This window comes from Polypterus senegalus, chromosome 4 (assembly GCF_016835505.1).
Source record: "Polypterus senegalus isolate Bchr_013 chromosome 4, ASM1683550v1, whole genome shotgun sequence".
Taxonomy (NCBI): Eukaryota; Metazoa; Chordata; class Cladistia; order Polypteriformes; family Polypteridae; genus Polypterus; species Polypterus senegalus.
The window spans coordinates 79706074-79723573 of record NC_053157.1 but is presented as its reverse complement, the minus strand read 5'-3'; the positions used below and the strand labels follow the sequence as shown (position 1 = coordinate 79723573).

Here is a 17500-nt window from a genome sequence, read left to right as displayed (position 1 = left end):
CAAAAGGATAAGTGGTAACAAAAACAGATAGAGATAATACATACACCAGTAGACAGGACAAATACCTACCACTAAAAATTCCCTTTTGTCCACCATCTGGTTGCCATCAGCATCAAACATGTTGAAAGCTATCTTAAATCCTGCATGAGGTTCTAAAAGATGTACACAGAAACTAGTATGTTAGTGACAAGATTAGTAAAATGGGAAGCAGGTATTAAAACATACAGATGCAAAATGGAATACACATGGAGTGATGGTAAAGTTTAGTCCACAAGACTTTACCCATTTCAAATTCCAAATGTAAAATTAATTAAATGGATTAAATTAAACCTTCTGGACATTTTAATTTAAATGTTTTTTTAATGCATTAGTTTTTAGAAAATATTACACACATATAAAACACATGTAACACCCATATAAAATAAACAGCACAGTCAACATCCTACTTCTAATATAGGTCATAAAATGCTCTAAATCCTTAAAAGAGCATTACTGTAACTTAAAATAATGTACAGGTAATCAAATATATTTTAAAATGGTAGACAAAACATTATTTAATAGTATGTATTTTTCCACATTTATTGAAGTACCATAAAAAGAGTTTGCTGTGAGTTCAGTAACAATAAATGGACATTAATGAGAAAACAGACAGACGTGATGCCAAGCTTTCACTATTTGCTTATTCACATTATTAAAGCTACATCACAATTTTTTGTCAGACGCACATTATTATGAATGCAGCCTACCATTCATTTATTGAATTACAAGGATTCATTACTGCATTTCTCATTTTTGACAATTTGAGAAATTCTTTCAAGGATAAAGAAATAAACAGAACTGTTCAGCATTCAGCCCAACAGCAAAATGGGAAAGGGGCAAGGATCATATCATAAATTAAACATATGCCCAACTGCATAGTTTAACTAGTGAATTTTAAAGAAAACACAAGTTGGAACCTTGTGATTTTATAGTGAGGGGTTTTCCTTAGAAACCACTACCAACTTTCTTCCATTCTGTTTACCTACAACTTAGACTCAATATAATATATATACTTCATCTACATCTGAATACCAGAGGTTTTGGCTATCTCTGGACAAGGTGAATGGAACCACTCAATTGCCATTTCTCACAAATGTAAGTTTGCTTTTAATAATTAATCATTACACTCTAATTATGTTTACCTAAAAACAAACTTTTCCCTACTTAAACAAGGTACTTGACGAGGATACCCTCTATGCTTGAATCCTTTCCCTACTGTAAATTAATCATTTGCCATTTCTTTGTGTAATCAACCTAACATTCGGGCAATTTCAAAGAAGGGTCCTGAGAAAAAATGTTCTTTTCTGCTAACTTAATGTCAACACTTCTACACAAGTTTATGGATCTGTTTTACACGAAATCTCTTTGTTTAAAATTAATTTCAAAATGGGAAAAAAAAAAAAAAAAAAAGTACAATATATACTCGGGGATAATTTCTCCTGCAGATAAGTCAGGACTTGATTTTACTGTATAATTTCCGGTATTTTTATTATTTCAGTCATATAAGTCGAATGCAGAAAACTCGCACTTTTGGTCCAAGAGATTATGATATGCTAATGCCCACCAGAGAGAGTAACCATGGAGCACACTGCTTTTTTTTCTATGTGGGTGTGGCAGGCAATGTGCTGTATTAGTATCAGCGCATGTGCTCCTACCTCTCTCTATCTCTCTATTGTGCCTACGTGACCACAAGGTAATACCCAAACTATTCTGAAGCAACATTTGAACTGTTTTGTGTTTTTTGTATCACACGCCCTCATACACCTTTATCGTAAGAGCATCCCTTATCTACAATGGAGTGTTCGATCAGGAGAAAATATGAAGCTGGTTTTAAATTAAACATTGTTGAAGTCATGAAAGAAATTGGTAATTGTGCTGCTGCAACAAAATTCAATTCGTCTGGGAAGCTGATGCGAGATCAGAGGAGGCAAGAAGATGTAAAAAAAAATAATAAATAAATAAATAAAGGGTCACAATTTTGAACAGGCATATAAGTCAGGGTCTGATTTTATGACCGATTTTTCAACTTTCAAGACCCGACTTGAGTATATACAATATATTATTCCTTGTTTTTCATTTGCCTGTAGAGTATCAGATGCGAGGGTGGGGTGTGTTTGGGCTCGTGAACACGGCCAAGATAGTAAAACTGACTAATAAAAAATAAAAATAAAAAAGCTAACCTTTACAAGTATCATAAATTACACCGGCTGTTACAGACTGAAATCAAATGTATGTTTTTATTCTAAAATAGTAAGACTTAGAGCAGTTTACTTCTCAAAACGGAGTGGTGCAGGATCGAGCTCGCAACCTTTTGATTCCCAGTCGGCAGCTGATTCTATTGCGCCATGGAGGCAGTCATAATAAACAAGTGTCAATGTCGCATGTTAAGGCGGCTTTTTGTTTCTGCAGTTATATTTTTGAATAAAAGCGCAATTGTTGTTAGATTTGTACCTTCTGTGAAAATATTTCTTTGATATTTGGACTTCAGGCTTCATACATTATATAGTTTATGCCTACATTTTGTCATCTATTAGTAGAATATAAAAATTGTTTCTGTTTTAACAATGTGTTTACACAGATTACTGTAGAAACGGAACAGACATGAAATGCGTGTGTCCCAAACAATGATCTATTATTTCCACTCTAAAACTCCACTTCACTCCCAGAAAATCAATCAAGGCATGAGCTGGGAGAATTTTGTGCACGTTCTAAGTCGGTGGGGGTATGGAATAGCCAGCTACTTGCAGCTTTTCTTTTATCAGCACATTTAGATTAACAAAAGACGCTGGCGGAGAGGTGAGAACGGTTTTAAGAAGCGATTTAAGGTGGGACGGATTTACGAGTTTTTCCATAGGCACTGGTAATTCTAGTGTTAAGAAGTTTTCGAGAATGTATTATTTCAGTTTATGTATCTAAAATGTATAATTACACAAGGATTTCAAGATTTATTCTGATACAGTTTTGACAGTGTTCTGAAGTAAATAGCTAGTTGATTACATGTTCACCTAATAACAGTTGGGTGCATCAATATCATTAAAACAAACAATAACTTCTTAAACCTTTTTCATGCATTTCAGTACTAGCTTGCAATCTCATTTTGTTCAACTGCAGGAATCCTCACCAATTATTATAGTACAAAGGGAAAGCAATGAGCTACTGTTAGTGGCTTCACTAGTAAGATGAAGACTGTATGTAATTAGTGACATCCAAATAACTTACTAAACAATTTTCATGCAGTATTTCGGTCTGAAATCTGAGGGTATGACCACCACCCTGCCCTTCACCCCCCAACTTGCTTGATGAAATCATTGAGTGTCCGCAGGCTGAAATCAACAAAACTTTCTGTCAAGAAGATCTGTTCATCAAGTCTCTAGGGGCCTGGGGAGTGTCTCAATCTGGCCTTGGTTACCACACTGGGTGAGACCAATCCTACTGATGTCACTGATTAGTGTCTTAGTGAGCCTGCAGATAACGTACAGTGGGCAATTATGGTGACTATACTAACTAAAAAACAAAAAGCAGCACTTCTAATAGACTGAAAAAAACTTAACATGTCTTCAAATCTCCTAATGGGAGATAAAACTGTAAATTGTGTAATAAGCTAATTGAGCTGAAGATTACATCAGTTTCGAGGTCAAGTTGTTACACTCACTAATTATGGTGCCGTAGAGTGACAATGTTGCAAGCTTATTAGCACATGGAAGTAAGACTTTTACCGTATTCCGGGACAATAATGACTCTATAAATCAATATTATTTATAGTTAGAAAAAGTAACTTAATAAGCAACAATTCATAAATTTTCAGTATATGACAGTACTTTATAAATACTCCCCTATTTTCCTCTGCTATCGCACTTCAAAGTAATCACCAAAAGTGATCACTGAAGATCATTTTAACTGTCTCTGAACATCGATTCTCTACTATGTCCTTTTTTGCCCCACTTTCTCTTCTTTAACTAACATTTTCTCTTAGCTTTTACCATGGTTTTTTACTTAATTTGTTGGGGAAAGAGGCCTTGAATGTGACTGCTTCATATTTCATCAGTATATATTGCGATTACATCTGTTTTATTAACTTCTAAAAATGCACTATACGGCTATTACAAAATGGATCAAATTCAAAAATACAAAATCTAAAATTTATTAATTTTTACATCTTGGGAATTAACTAGGATTAACCTATTTACACAAATAAGAATAAATCAGCATTTGTCTAGGTCAACAAAATTAACGCTGAGAACACTAAAAAGTGTGAAAGTGATCTATGACATTCAACTGACTTTTTTAATCTTAAAGAAAAATGCACTGCTCAGCATCCAGGTCCATTAAGAGTTTATTCTGTTTATTCATTTATTTTATTTTGTAGATATTACTTGAATTCATGGATCTTGAAAATCATTTAAGAAATAAAAAACAATAAATATTTATTGGAATTGAAATACAAAAATTACATACAAAGCAGCAAGGATACAAAGACATATGTATGTTTCTACTGCTCTAGAAAGCTGCACAAAACTCAATTTCCATGAGACAAGAGTTAGTTGCAATTTTTCTGTCTTTATTTACCACATAAAGTATACAAGGTATACACTGCAACAACAAGGGAGAAAAATGTATCTAATTAAATATTTAAAAAACTAAACTCAAGAGTGCAATTTAAAAGATTGAATTATTTTCCATCTATCATTGAATATAAGTTGAAATCCCAGGTTTACTCACTTGTCAAAATGCATAGCAGGAAAAGATATTCTGTGTAGGCAATAATACCTGTAACAAAGTGTTAAAAAATAGTGTTAAAAAGATTCATTATGACTAACACACACACTGCTACAATTTTCAGTTTATGGCACTACTTACGACATTTATAGAAATCCACTTCCTATATCTCATTAATATATTGTACTTTAAATTCCCTTTTGTATAATGGCAATTTCTAAAACAGTAAATTCTAAAATTATCATTTATTTTGTGATGACATTATTTGCACATACTAGTTAGTAATGTTAGTTACTGTATTCACAGTGACATGATCTAGCCCTGCAGAAAAAAACACCACTTTGCAAAGGAGTAGAATCACACACACTTGACCCCAAAAAAAGCACTTTTTGCAGCAGATTTGGTGGGTTTACCAGCAGCATTGTTTGCCGAATTATTTCCTGAAAATTCACCATACAACTGGCTCAGAGAAACTTTTATTTTCCCAGGACCACAAGTTGGCTTTACGAACATAGAGCATGCATTCATAGGTGTTTCTGGGATTGAGTGCCATGGCAATGGCCGAAGCGATTCCTCCAAAACACCAAACAAATATCGGGTTTGGCAACACCATAAATATTTTCACCTTTTCCATTTCAGCATTAAATGTAAAAACAACGTCATTTTTAGATTCCTTTAAGTTCAAAGCCCCTATTTGAATGCATATGTTTTAAAAATCTGTCTAGGAAAACTAAACAAAATTCATACTATGCTATTATGATTTTGTTCTTCATCGTTGTTCATAGCTGCATATATATAAGGTCTGACAATTTCATTCCTGAACACCTACAAACTACCACTGAAATGTTGGAGCTGTTGAAATCGGCGTATGGTGACAATGCTATGTAAAAGTCAAATGTGTTTGAGTTGCATAAGAGGTTCAAGGAGAGGCAACAAAATGTGAATAACAATGCCAAAATGGATCATCCACCCTGATTTAGCGCCTCGTGATTACTTGCTCTTCCAAAAATAAAATTGCCATGAAAGGACAAAGATTTAAAGACTTTTCCGACATCCAGCACTACATGACAAAGGAAGACAAGGGTATTCCAGAAATAGAATAAAGTGCTCTAAGTGCACTTGCATTAATACTCTAAAAGATTCTTTTTACAGTAGCATTAAACCAAATTTCTTAGCACAGTAAATCAAATCACACCTCTTTCTTTCACATTTTCAGTTTATCTGTAAATCCTAGCAGTCATGGTGCACATCTTGTTCCTCACAAGAGAGGCACCAAACAGATTTTTATTGCTCCTTTTTCAAAAGCCATGAAACTCTTTATATATAAAAAAAAAAAAAAAAAAGGTAAGGTACCCTACATTTAATTATAAATCAAACTCAATTCAGACATGGAAGAAATGCTGCCACAAACATGTGGCTGCCATTCCACCCTGTTTAATAACAGGTCTTGTTAAATTTGTGTTGAACCTTGCACTTCTTGCACGTCTTTCACTTTTTTTTAAATCCCTTGGGAATGGGAAAGGTGCTATATAAATAAAATTCATTATTATTATTATTAATATTTTGACACTTTGCATTATTAATGTGATTGTAAAGTTAATCTAGAAGCTCCATAATAAAGTTGAAATAGATAGAAATCTTAAAAACATAGCATAAAGAAATTAATATTTTTGCCTTACACCAACTGCTATGAATACAGACACTTGCTTCCTCAACATTAAACAGCAACTAGTCTGATTGATCTTGCTTATCTCATGAAGGATTCTTAGATCTACTTAGGTGTCTGAAGCCATGAATTTTAAATTATATAAATGTAGTACTAGGGTGTTGTACCATGTTGGCCATTAGGAACGTAGTGAAAAGTCAAGCAAAATGACACCTTTTATTGGCTAACTAAAAAGATTACAATATGCAAGCTGTCGAGGCAACTAAGGCCCCTTCTTCAGGCAAGATATACTTTATATAAAGAAACCCACTTTGTATCAAAAAGGGCAAGTAAATGCCCTAGAATATTACATGATTTTTCCTGTGATTTTCAATTGCAGACTTTATTTTAATAATCTTAACCAAGTGCAGTTGCAGCGCACTCGTATAACAGTTATGTAGTCTGACATGTCCAGTGAATCATTCCATCAGTGTGTGACTCATCCTATGACAAAATTAAACTGGTTTGAATTTTTTCTTTTTTTGCAGGTAGTGACTTGTGTGTATGTAAGAGCTGACAACCAATAAGCACACACTCAAAAGCGCAGCACATTTAATGCAGATACGAAGAATTAGGAACATGTGTTTTGGACCTCAAAAACAGAAGGGAGGTTAATTTGTCTGATGTCTCATGTGTTAAGTGACATGACAGTATCAGCAAATAGGCACAGAGTGCAGCTCAAGTCTCTGTAACTAAAAAGCATCCATATAGCACTAGCTCTGTCAGGCAGCATGCTACTGGCTGTCAGAAAAAAAGGGTCAAGCTTGCTATATTTTGGACATGTGAAACTGTGTTGGAAAATCGTCAGAGTTATCTAACTTGTCGTCCCCTATGAGGTCTGGTTGTGTAATCTGACACCTTCAGACAACGAGATAAACAACTACAGATGTAGTAGGTATCCCTAAAACTAAAAGTCATGTAATGAACCCCTGGCTTATGGGGCACCAACCAGAGTTAACAAGGAGGAAGAAACCTGGAAAAAAGGCAGAAACTGTAGTACACTGTAATGTTAATAACTTGTTATGGGTGATTTTCTTTTTTGCCTCCATCTCAAAGGCTCTTGTTCATTCATAAATTATGAGCATCTTTTTCTAACGCACATTCTGTCAGATAAACTGTGAGACACCAATAATACAATGCTGTTAAAAGGAAAAAAATACTACTATTGAGCTGATTGGTTGGTCTCTCAAGAATGTTAAGAAAAGCAGGCAATATACTGTAGGTATTGTATTTTCACCTCGATCACGTAGATTTCGGAACAATGTTGATGTTCCTTTCCACACAGGTGGTGTATCTGACAGTATTTGCTCTAGCTCCTGTAAAACATAATATAAAAAAAAATGTTATCATAGAAGATAAAATTATACATACAATTTCTGTCATAAAATGACTATATTGGTGAATGCTGTTAACATGTGATGGTTGTAGTTTAATGAGAAACAAACGGCATTCAAAAATTACAGTAGCATTTATCAGTCCATTGTTATTAAAATAACAACTTTTTCAGAAATCCCAGATGCTGCTGCTTTTTTGAAGTGTTTATAAATAGTGCACCTTATGTATTGCCTAGGGTGGAATCAGAATATATTAGCAAAAACTTGTCAGCCTATATGAATGTGTCATATTTCAGCATATATTTAAATAGTTAAATTTAAACTTCACTTTTGCCGCATTTGTTTAATCCCTATATATCATACATTTTTATAAACTCAGCATTCTTACATAATATTCTGCAATCTGTAAAGACAACTTTGGTACTCAGTGAGCCTTGTGGTGATGTTACAGTTTGTCAAGTCTCATTTACCATGATGTTACATTGCAAAATCCTAATTTACAATGTAGGAGAAATGAAGAATCAATAAGAAGGGATTCCACAGATGCTAGTCTGTCATAATGGTGTTTTAATGTCATGTAATTCATTTGTGAATTATATTTTTGACAAGAAATGTGATAATATTGTGACTGACTATGAAATGGATACAATGAGTTGTGTCTCTTAATATTATCTTTGTTTATTCAATAATTCTGTCAAACTTACCATCAAACGTACACAGCACTAAGTCCTGGAAAATTTCCTCACTACTGTATACTGTTACTATATTCAGGTCAGGTTAGGTCAGGTCATGGAGCATGCACTGGTACAGCGTGTTGCCGCACCGACCACATGACAAAACCCAATCCCACCCTCTGGAAATGACCATCTATCTGCCACAGCCAAGTGTTACGTGGGTGTCCACTTGGCCTGGTCCAGCCACCCGGGTCCTTTAACAATGAGGATACTGCAAACATGATGACCCTCAGGGAATCGTGCGACATGACAATGCAGGTAAAGGGCCTCATTCGGGACTCCACGAACAACCACGCATTCAACATAAAGTCAAACCGGTGGTAACCAGGGATTCTCTGAAGAGACACAATACCAAAGGAGTCCAGTCTTCGTTTCAGGTCACTGGATAGTGTCCATGTCTCGCAACCATATAGAAAGACAGGAAGCACTAGGACTGTAAAGACCTGGACCTTCGTCCTTTTGCATTGGTACTGGGAGCGCCACACAACTCTTTCCAGCAACCCTATGACAGCCTCCTCATGCTCTCCCAATCCGTCTACTGATTTCATAGGAAGAGACACCAGAGACATGAATGTCACTACTGAGATAAGTAAACCTCTCGACAAGGTAAATGTTGTTGCTATTATACATATACACATGTACTGTGCTCTATATGTTCAACTACTACAGTAAGATGCCTTAAAATAACTTTTGCTTTACAAAAATCCTGCATATAAAGATTTGATTTATCACCATACACCATTAAGCTATAATTGTCTAGAATTTTAACATTCATTATTCTGTTTTTTTAGCTTCTATAAAAGGACTAATCAACATGCATCCACTGTTGTAGTGAGGATGGTTGAGGCAACAAGCTAAGCTTAGGCAGAACAGATTTCCCTTAACTTTGAGTAAACGATTCCACACCCTACCTATGGATTCCAAGTGAAGTTGCAAAACATGACCTGACAAAGTGGCTTTTATCCCTTGGTCTACTGTCAATAATATTCTCCAGGTACACCTTTAGAATAAGACTCCCAGAGGCAACTTTACCAGATGCCATTTCATGTTAAAGGGATATTACACCCAAAAACCAAAATATTTTAATCAATTATTTACGCCATGTTGTTTGTAATATGGTTGAGAAAAATGGTTAAATCTCATGTTCTAATGCAGAATAGAGATAACAAAAATCCTAATTCAACAGGTGATAATGATATAGCAGAGTTACATTAAATGGACTGCAATTCCCAGCTTAAAGAAGATGAGGTGCTGGGTTTAAAAGGATTCTGAAAGAAGCCAGCCGTCCATTGTGTTGTCAACGCTTTTACGGCACTACACTTCAGGACTACAATTAAACCCACCTGAGGATTACAGTTTTCACTGGATTTGTGTTCTTGTCCTATGCCAGCTTGTTTGTGTGGTCTCATCTTAAGGGGATAGTGGCATAGTCTTCAACTTCCGCAATTCATCACCAAATAGACGCAGACCAACAGACACAGTAGGATAAAACTTTACTATTCACTAGGGATCTCATTTCATTCATCACCCTGATCTGCATCTGTGAAACTGGACTGTGTTTTGGACTGTGTCATGATTGTTTACTGTTTATCATTTAGTGCCTAGTGTTTTGTCATTTTTAAACATTTTTTTAGTACTGTATCTATATCTAGTTAATTACTGTCAAAAGGTTAACTTTGTGGAGTTCTGGATGCACGTTATTTGTTCAATTGCTTTCTCATGTTCACTGTTTAATTAATAATAAGGTCCAATCGATCAGAGATTTTTGCCACCCATACCAAAAAAAATTATTTTCTGACAAAAAGAATCTGTGATATTACTAAAACAGATGTGAGTGTCCAATAAATCAACTCTTAACTAGGGCTCAAAAAAACATTAACATAAATGTTTAAGATTTTAAAACAACACATGCATACAATTTACTGTAGATTATTTTAATCATGTACAAATAGTGTAATTTAAATATTATTCAGAAAGACAGCATACTGTATATAGCAAAAATAATAGAACTGAATTAAACTATCATAATTAAATAAGACAATGCTCAAAATTGTAAAACAATATTACATTGTGAGATTTCTGAACTCTTTTGAGACACTCTCCAATGGGGCAACACACACAAGCATAACTGCTTCTTTTGAGTCCCTCCCCAATGGGACGACACGCTACAATAAATAACCTTGCTGGTCCTATTTCAAGTTGAATAAATCTGGTTTTGTTAAAGAACTAAGACTTTGTCTTTGGGGTGCAAGACATTGACTCTCACGTAAAAACATTTTTAAATTAAGTGCTGTAACAAAAAAATGCAAAGTAGTAAAGTTCTTTTTCTGCAGAAAGCCTTAACAATTAAGCAGGATAGAGAGTCAAAAGTTCGATCTTGAGACTTTAAGAAACAATATCTAATCACTTAAATGTAAAATAACGATAAATCAGAAAATCAATATTTTACCTAAGTCTACTGGGTAAGTAACAGAAATAGAAAAAAAAAAATGGGTTAAGTATTTTTTATGGGGTCTCCCTAACCTGGTGGGGATGTGGCCCCATGTTCTTTTAGACTGTAGAGCTCCTCACCCTATGAGAGAATATAAAGCCCCAAAAGCTTGATCAAAGCTTAAATTTACTGTGTTAAAACCAATTTTTTAACTGCTGTTATTTTGGTAGTTATTTATTTGTATTGATATTTTCTTGCCATCATCACAATGTCATTTTGCAGAGTGTTTGATTGACATGTGGTAACATGTTTCACTTTTTTATAATAGACACCAGCTGTTGCCATCAATTCCTCTTGCTAGTCTTTTGGGTGGACAGCTATGTGGTACGTGACTTCAGTATGTTTTCACTAGGTGGCATACACAATTAGGTATACAAACTATTACCTTGAGTTAGGTTAAGCAGTTTTGAAACTGGTGCAAAAAAAAAACATTAAAAGGGTATCTACACAAATCTATAAATGCTCATGGGAAGTAAAGCATTTTTATCTTTGCCGGTATTTACCTGTTTTGAGAGAGACCTCCAATGCCTTCTGCCTAAAAATAAAGCCAAAAACAATTACTAAAACATCATTTTAACAGTATTTGCATATACTCCTGCTGCTTACAGTATATACAGTATATGATATCTTTCTTCAACAATTAAGAGGTTGTAATTTCCTTTCAAATAAACATGGTTACTAAAGTCAACTGAAAAACTATTGGACAATATATAACATACACTCATCAATATTTAAAGTAGTTTTTGGGAGCTTTGATTTTTTCAGAGCATGTCTTATCTCCACAATGAGCATTCCATTACTCAATAAAAGCCTTACCTTACATGAACAAATATACGAGAATCATAAAACAATCATTGAACTGCTTGTTGGTTAATTGAAATCTGAAATCTCTCAGCACTGTTTGAAAATACTAGTGAAAATTACTCTTCACTTGACACATCAAAAGTGTCATAATAGATTTATGCTGTTGCTACACTAAGTATTTCAATTGCATTTACTTACGTGCCAGAAAGTAACTTTTTGTTCTGCACCATAAATAAGGGCACAGAAATGAACTAAGCAAAAAAAAAAAAAATCAAAGTATATAAGCCCAGTTAGTAGAAGTAATGTAACACAGCAGTATGTAATGATTAATGAGGACACACATAAGATAAATATATCAGCTCTTGATGAAAACATCGGTGCAGTATGTTTATTTTGAATTAAACAATTACTAATCCTTAATCTTTAAAAAAAAAAAAAAAGAAACAATATTTTTTATTTGCTTGGAGCATTTGGCTATGGTTATATCTCAGCAATGTAAGTTATTTGGCAGTTCTGAAAAAACTGTATATATTCTAGACCAATTCATTAGGTCCACTTAAGCCTCCCAAATAACTTACTGCTGTAATAGTTTGATTATCATATGCTCAGCTTATTCTATTTAAATTAAACAGACTGGGTGTGACAGAGTGCACATTAATGCATTTTTGAGTGAAAATGGACATAATAAAAGACTCAAGTTTGACATTGAATGTGGCATGATACCACAAGTAGCACTTAATCATTGCATCCATATATCAGAACATTTGACCTCCTTGAACATTCATGCATATTAATGCTACAAAAAAAACAGGCTAATCATTGTGTTGTAGTGAAAATCAAACTATAGACAAAAGGAACTGACACAGCTCATGTACAGTACAAACAGGATGCATTCTGCTATCCACAAAAGTGTTACTATAAGAGCCAAATCAAGATATTACCATGGATAGTGTGTGGCTGCTGATGAACTAACTAAGCTCCAGTCCTGTTAGTATAAAATCAACATGGTAAAGTTGCATTTGGAAAAAGAACACAAACAGCGGAACACACAGGGATTGGAAAAGTCTCACTGATTGAATACTGTAAGATCCTGTAGTATATGCCAATGAAATTAAGGAAGTTAAAATATTGCTTTTCCTCAAGTGTCAGTTATGCAAATTTGTGTTGGTGTACAATTCCACTCAAATTAAATTATTACCATTATACTTTAGCAATAAATATTTTTCATAGTGCTGCAGTCTACTGTTAAGGGAACATGCATAGTAGTAAAGCAGCCTTATGGTTATTCCTTTAATAGTAAGAGGATCACATTTAAAGAAACAAACCAAATTCTTAATTTATTTAGTTAGGGCTGCTATTTTCCCAAACATTTTTTACTACAGATAAAAATGGCCTAAAGTCACACTAGGGAAATTTTCCAAATAGTACCCCATAAAACATATTGTCTTGCCTGAAAAATCTTTCAAAACCTAGGTAGTAATAGACACTTTTAACTCACAGTTTTTCAAGCTTTTATCATTTTAATTGCCCAGCAAAATGTGTACTGTATATGTACAGTATGTGTACTAATATACTGTAGTTTTTCAGTTGAAATCAAAAGTTTACTTACACTTAGGGTGAATTCTTTAGAACTCACTTTATAACCCCTACACAGACTTTATAAAAACAAAACTATAAATTTAGCATATCATTTAAGACATCTATTTTGTGCAGGCAAAATAAGTTTTTATCAATAGTGTTCAGAGTATCGTATATACACACGCGGATAAGTTCTCCCGTGGATAAGTTGGGACTTGATTTAACCATATAATTTATGGTATTTTATAATGTCGGTCATATAAGTCGAATGCAGAAAACTTGCGCTATTGGTCCAAGAGATTATGATATGCTAACGCCCAACTGAGAGAGTAACCACGGAGCACACTGCCTTTTTTTTTCTATGTGGGTGCGGCAATGCGCTGTATCAGCATGTGTGCCTTTATTTTTCTATGTATTGTACCTACGTGACCACACGGTAATACCCGTACTATTCTGAGGCAACGTTTGCACCGATTTGTGTTTTTTGTATCTCACACCTTCTTACGCCTTTATCGTAAGACCATCACTTATCTATGATGGAGCATTCGATCAGAAGAAAATATGAAGCTGGTTTTAAATGAAACGTTGTTGAAGCTGAACTGCACTGCTGCAACAAAATTCGATGCATCTGAGAATCTGATGTGAGATTGGAGGAGGCAAAAAAACGTAAAAAATATATATATATATTTTTTAATGAAGGTTGGAGTGCCAATCCTGCCACCAACCCTCATGATTTCGCAGCAAGTTGGAGGACTACTTACAGAGCCAGATGCAGTTTAATGTCATACAGAGGACGTATGGTAGCATTGCCTTTAAATTGTTTAACTTGAGCTAAATGTTTCAGGTAGCCTTCCACAAATTTCTTACAATAAGTTGCTGGAATTTTGGTCCATTCCTCCAGTCATAACTGGGACAGGTTCATAGGATTTTTTTTTTTTAGTTCTGCCCACAATCTTTCAATCAGATTTAGATCACGACTTTGTGATGGCCACTCCAATACCTTGACCTTGGTGTACTTAAGCCATTTTTCCACAACGCTGGAGGTATGTTTGGGGTCACTGTGCATTTGGAAGACCGATTTGCAACTCAGCTTCAACTTGCTGTTTACTTGAGATGCCTTTGCAGTTTATTTACATAACTTTCCTTCCTCATGATGCCATTTATTTTGTGAAGTGCACCAGTCCATCCTTAAGAAAAGCACCTCCACAACATGATGTTCTCGCCCCAATGCTTGATGGGATGGTGTTCTTTGACTTGCAAGCCTCACCATTTTTCCTCCAAATGTAACATTGCTCATGATTGCCAGACAATTTGATCTTGGATTCAACAGACCAGAGGGCACCAATGCCCTTTGTACCAATGTTGCATTCCAAACTGCAATTTGGCTTTTTTTATGGTGGCTTTGGAGCATTCGCTTCTTCCTTGCTGAGTAGCCTTTCTGGAAATGTTAATATAGGCAACAAGTTTGATGGTAGGCCTTAACATGCATCCACATGTTGACTCCAGTTAGGCTAATTAGACATCAGAAGCTATTTATCTAATTGCCTAAAGGCTGTACATCATTTTTCTGGAATATTCCAACCTGTTTAAAAGGCACATTTAACAATGTGCATGTAAAACTTGTGACCCATTAGAATTGTGATATCTCTATTATAAAACAAAAACCTTGGGAGGGAGACTAGGGAGATGAGACGTGATCTTCTCGGAAGACAATTTGACGTCCCACAAGAGACACTTTAACGTCATGCAAGACAAGGCAATGAGACAACATTTAAAACAAATTTATGGACATCTAACAACAGTTGTTAGAATGCTTTTGGCAGAACACACACTTCGCAGCAGCATGCAGCAGCAAGCCAGCAGATGATCAAACCGCTTCTCCTTAGCATTCGTTCGCCCCCACCCCTTCACAATGCGAGCAGCAGAGACGCAAAGTGGGAAAAGGACAGCTGCTGTACAGGCATTTAAATGATCGATGTGCAGCGCGACAAGCAGAACACGCAGCTCGCCAGCAGCAGCAGCAGAAAGACAGCAGCTGAACGAACAGCATCTCCTTAGCATGCGTTCAGCCGCATCCCCCTTCACAACACGAGCAGAGTTATACATCTTGTGAGAAAGAGATTTAACCACGCCCGGGGCCGAAAATAAAGGACAAGTGTTGTTTTTAAAAAAGTTTTAAAAGAAAAGTGAAAATAATGCATATGTAACAATTCCCATGAAAATAACAAGCTCTTTAAACTGTATATCCGGTAAACCAAACCCAGGGGTGGGCGAGTGAAGCGAGCAGGGTCAGAGCCCTCTAGTAGTCAATAAAAATGTGAAATAATCTATCTGTTAACATTGTTGGAAATTAATGCTTCTGTCCTGTACAAAGCAGATATCTTAAAACAATATACCAAATTTATAGTTTTTGAGTATGTGGAGTGGTTTTAAAGAATGTACATGTAAACTTCTGACTTCAACTGTACAATACAAATAATTTTTAAAAGACAAAAAAGATTAAAATGAATTTCTCAACAAATAGTAGCAGAGAAGCACCAATAATTCAAAATTCATTTTACATTTACTATACTGTACATAACGAATAAAGTATGATATGCACTTTGCACTTGTTTCTTCGTACACTGACCTTTCATCCAGCTATGTTTTCACTTGTTAAACAAATTTCACTTCTACAAAAATCAATTCTTTCACAAAGGGTATTCTTAATTTATTAGTCATGATGTCATTAAACTGAATTAATAATATCATAGCAGTCAAGTTCAAAACCCACTTCTATATGCAATATTAAAATCTACTAGCAAACTACAAACATTAACAAAATAGAAAAATGCATTTATTATGTTATCTTTACATACTTTTATGCATTTGGAATGACAGCTGGCTTGGATCTTGCCAAAAACTCTTTTTTTTTTTATTACTTACTAGCGTAAACTATCCGGAATTGCCTTTGCTTCTTATATCTATAATGTCAACATTTGTGAAAATGAAAAAATAACATTCTAATTAGTTCAGTGATTTTAATTTACAAATTCATATAGCGTATCATTTTTACTCTATACTAACTACATACATATTATTGCAATATGCGTAATTATTAATGTAATGTTTTCTGATATACAATATATTTGGTTTTCCCATCCACAGTGTAAATGTATAAATGTTTTGGCATGTCCACTCTGAAGTAAGCAACATATAGTTAACCATGGGAAAAGCATGGACTTTCCAAGTTAAAAGCTTTTATCACATTCCAAAGAATTTAGGAACTCAATGGTATAGAATGCAACTTGCTCACAATTATAGTATTGATAGATTTCTATGTTGTGGTTGAGCCAGGAAGCTTTGGGTGCACTGTAAACAACAGGAGACACCCCAACAGACAAGTAAAACATATTTTAAATATTTGTTTGGGCAGGGTGAAGTGAAAAACACTTCACAAATGAATCATTCATATATATATATATATATATATATATATATATATATATATATATATATATATATATATATATATATATACACACACACACACCCCATAATATATATACTGTATATATATATAATAAAAAAAAAGCCAATGGGGTCAGGTCTGTAGGGAATCAGAATTGGGGTTGTGCTGAAGCGTCCCTCGCTGCACAACATGTGGTGGGTAAGGCAACACGCTGTACCAATGAATGCTCCCCAACCGGACCTGACCTACCAAATATTAATAAAGCAAATGTAAACTTGTGACCCATTGGAATTTGGGTTTTACTTTTTCTTGCTTTATGAAAACAAAAACAGACATACAGCATTCAACAATTCAATCACAATTGATATCTATATTTGAATATGGATCTCCACTCCAATTTTCAAAATAAAATGCATATGTGGACCCTAGAATTATGTTTTAAAAGTTTTAAAAAAAATCCTACATAAATTTTGGTGCAGTGTACCTGTTTAGCCTCATTAGATTTTCCTTAAGTAACTAATGATGTAGCAGTAGAGACGTGAAATGTGACGGATAAAACAGATTGTTGAGCTACAGAAACATATTTGTAATTTTGGCTCAGGCATTAAATGAGTGTTCCAGAAATCAAAGCATATCTGAAACATTACA

General features: G+C 34.6%; 1 protein-coding gene across 7 annotated transcripts in view; it reads right to left on the bottom strand.

Moving 5' to 3' along the window:
• Positions 1-17500, bottom strand: part of micu3a (mitochondrial calcium uptake family, member 3a) — a 188389-nt gene that overhangs the window by 97673 nt on the left and 73216 nt on the right. For all 7 annotated transcript variants that reach the window (XM_039750913.1, XM_039750916.1, XM_039750917.1 and 4 more), the window contains exons 3-6: positions 11523-11554; positions 7698-7776; positions 4759-4806; positions 70-152 (exon numbers count right to left, since the gene is read on the bottom strand). In XM_039750913.1, coding sequence (XP_039606847.1) covers positions 70-152; positions 4759-4806; positions 7698-7776; positions 11523-11554 — 242 coding nt within the window. The remainder of the gene's footprint in view (positions 1-69; positions 153-4758; positions 4807-7697; positions 7777-11522; positions 11555-17500) is intronic.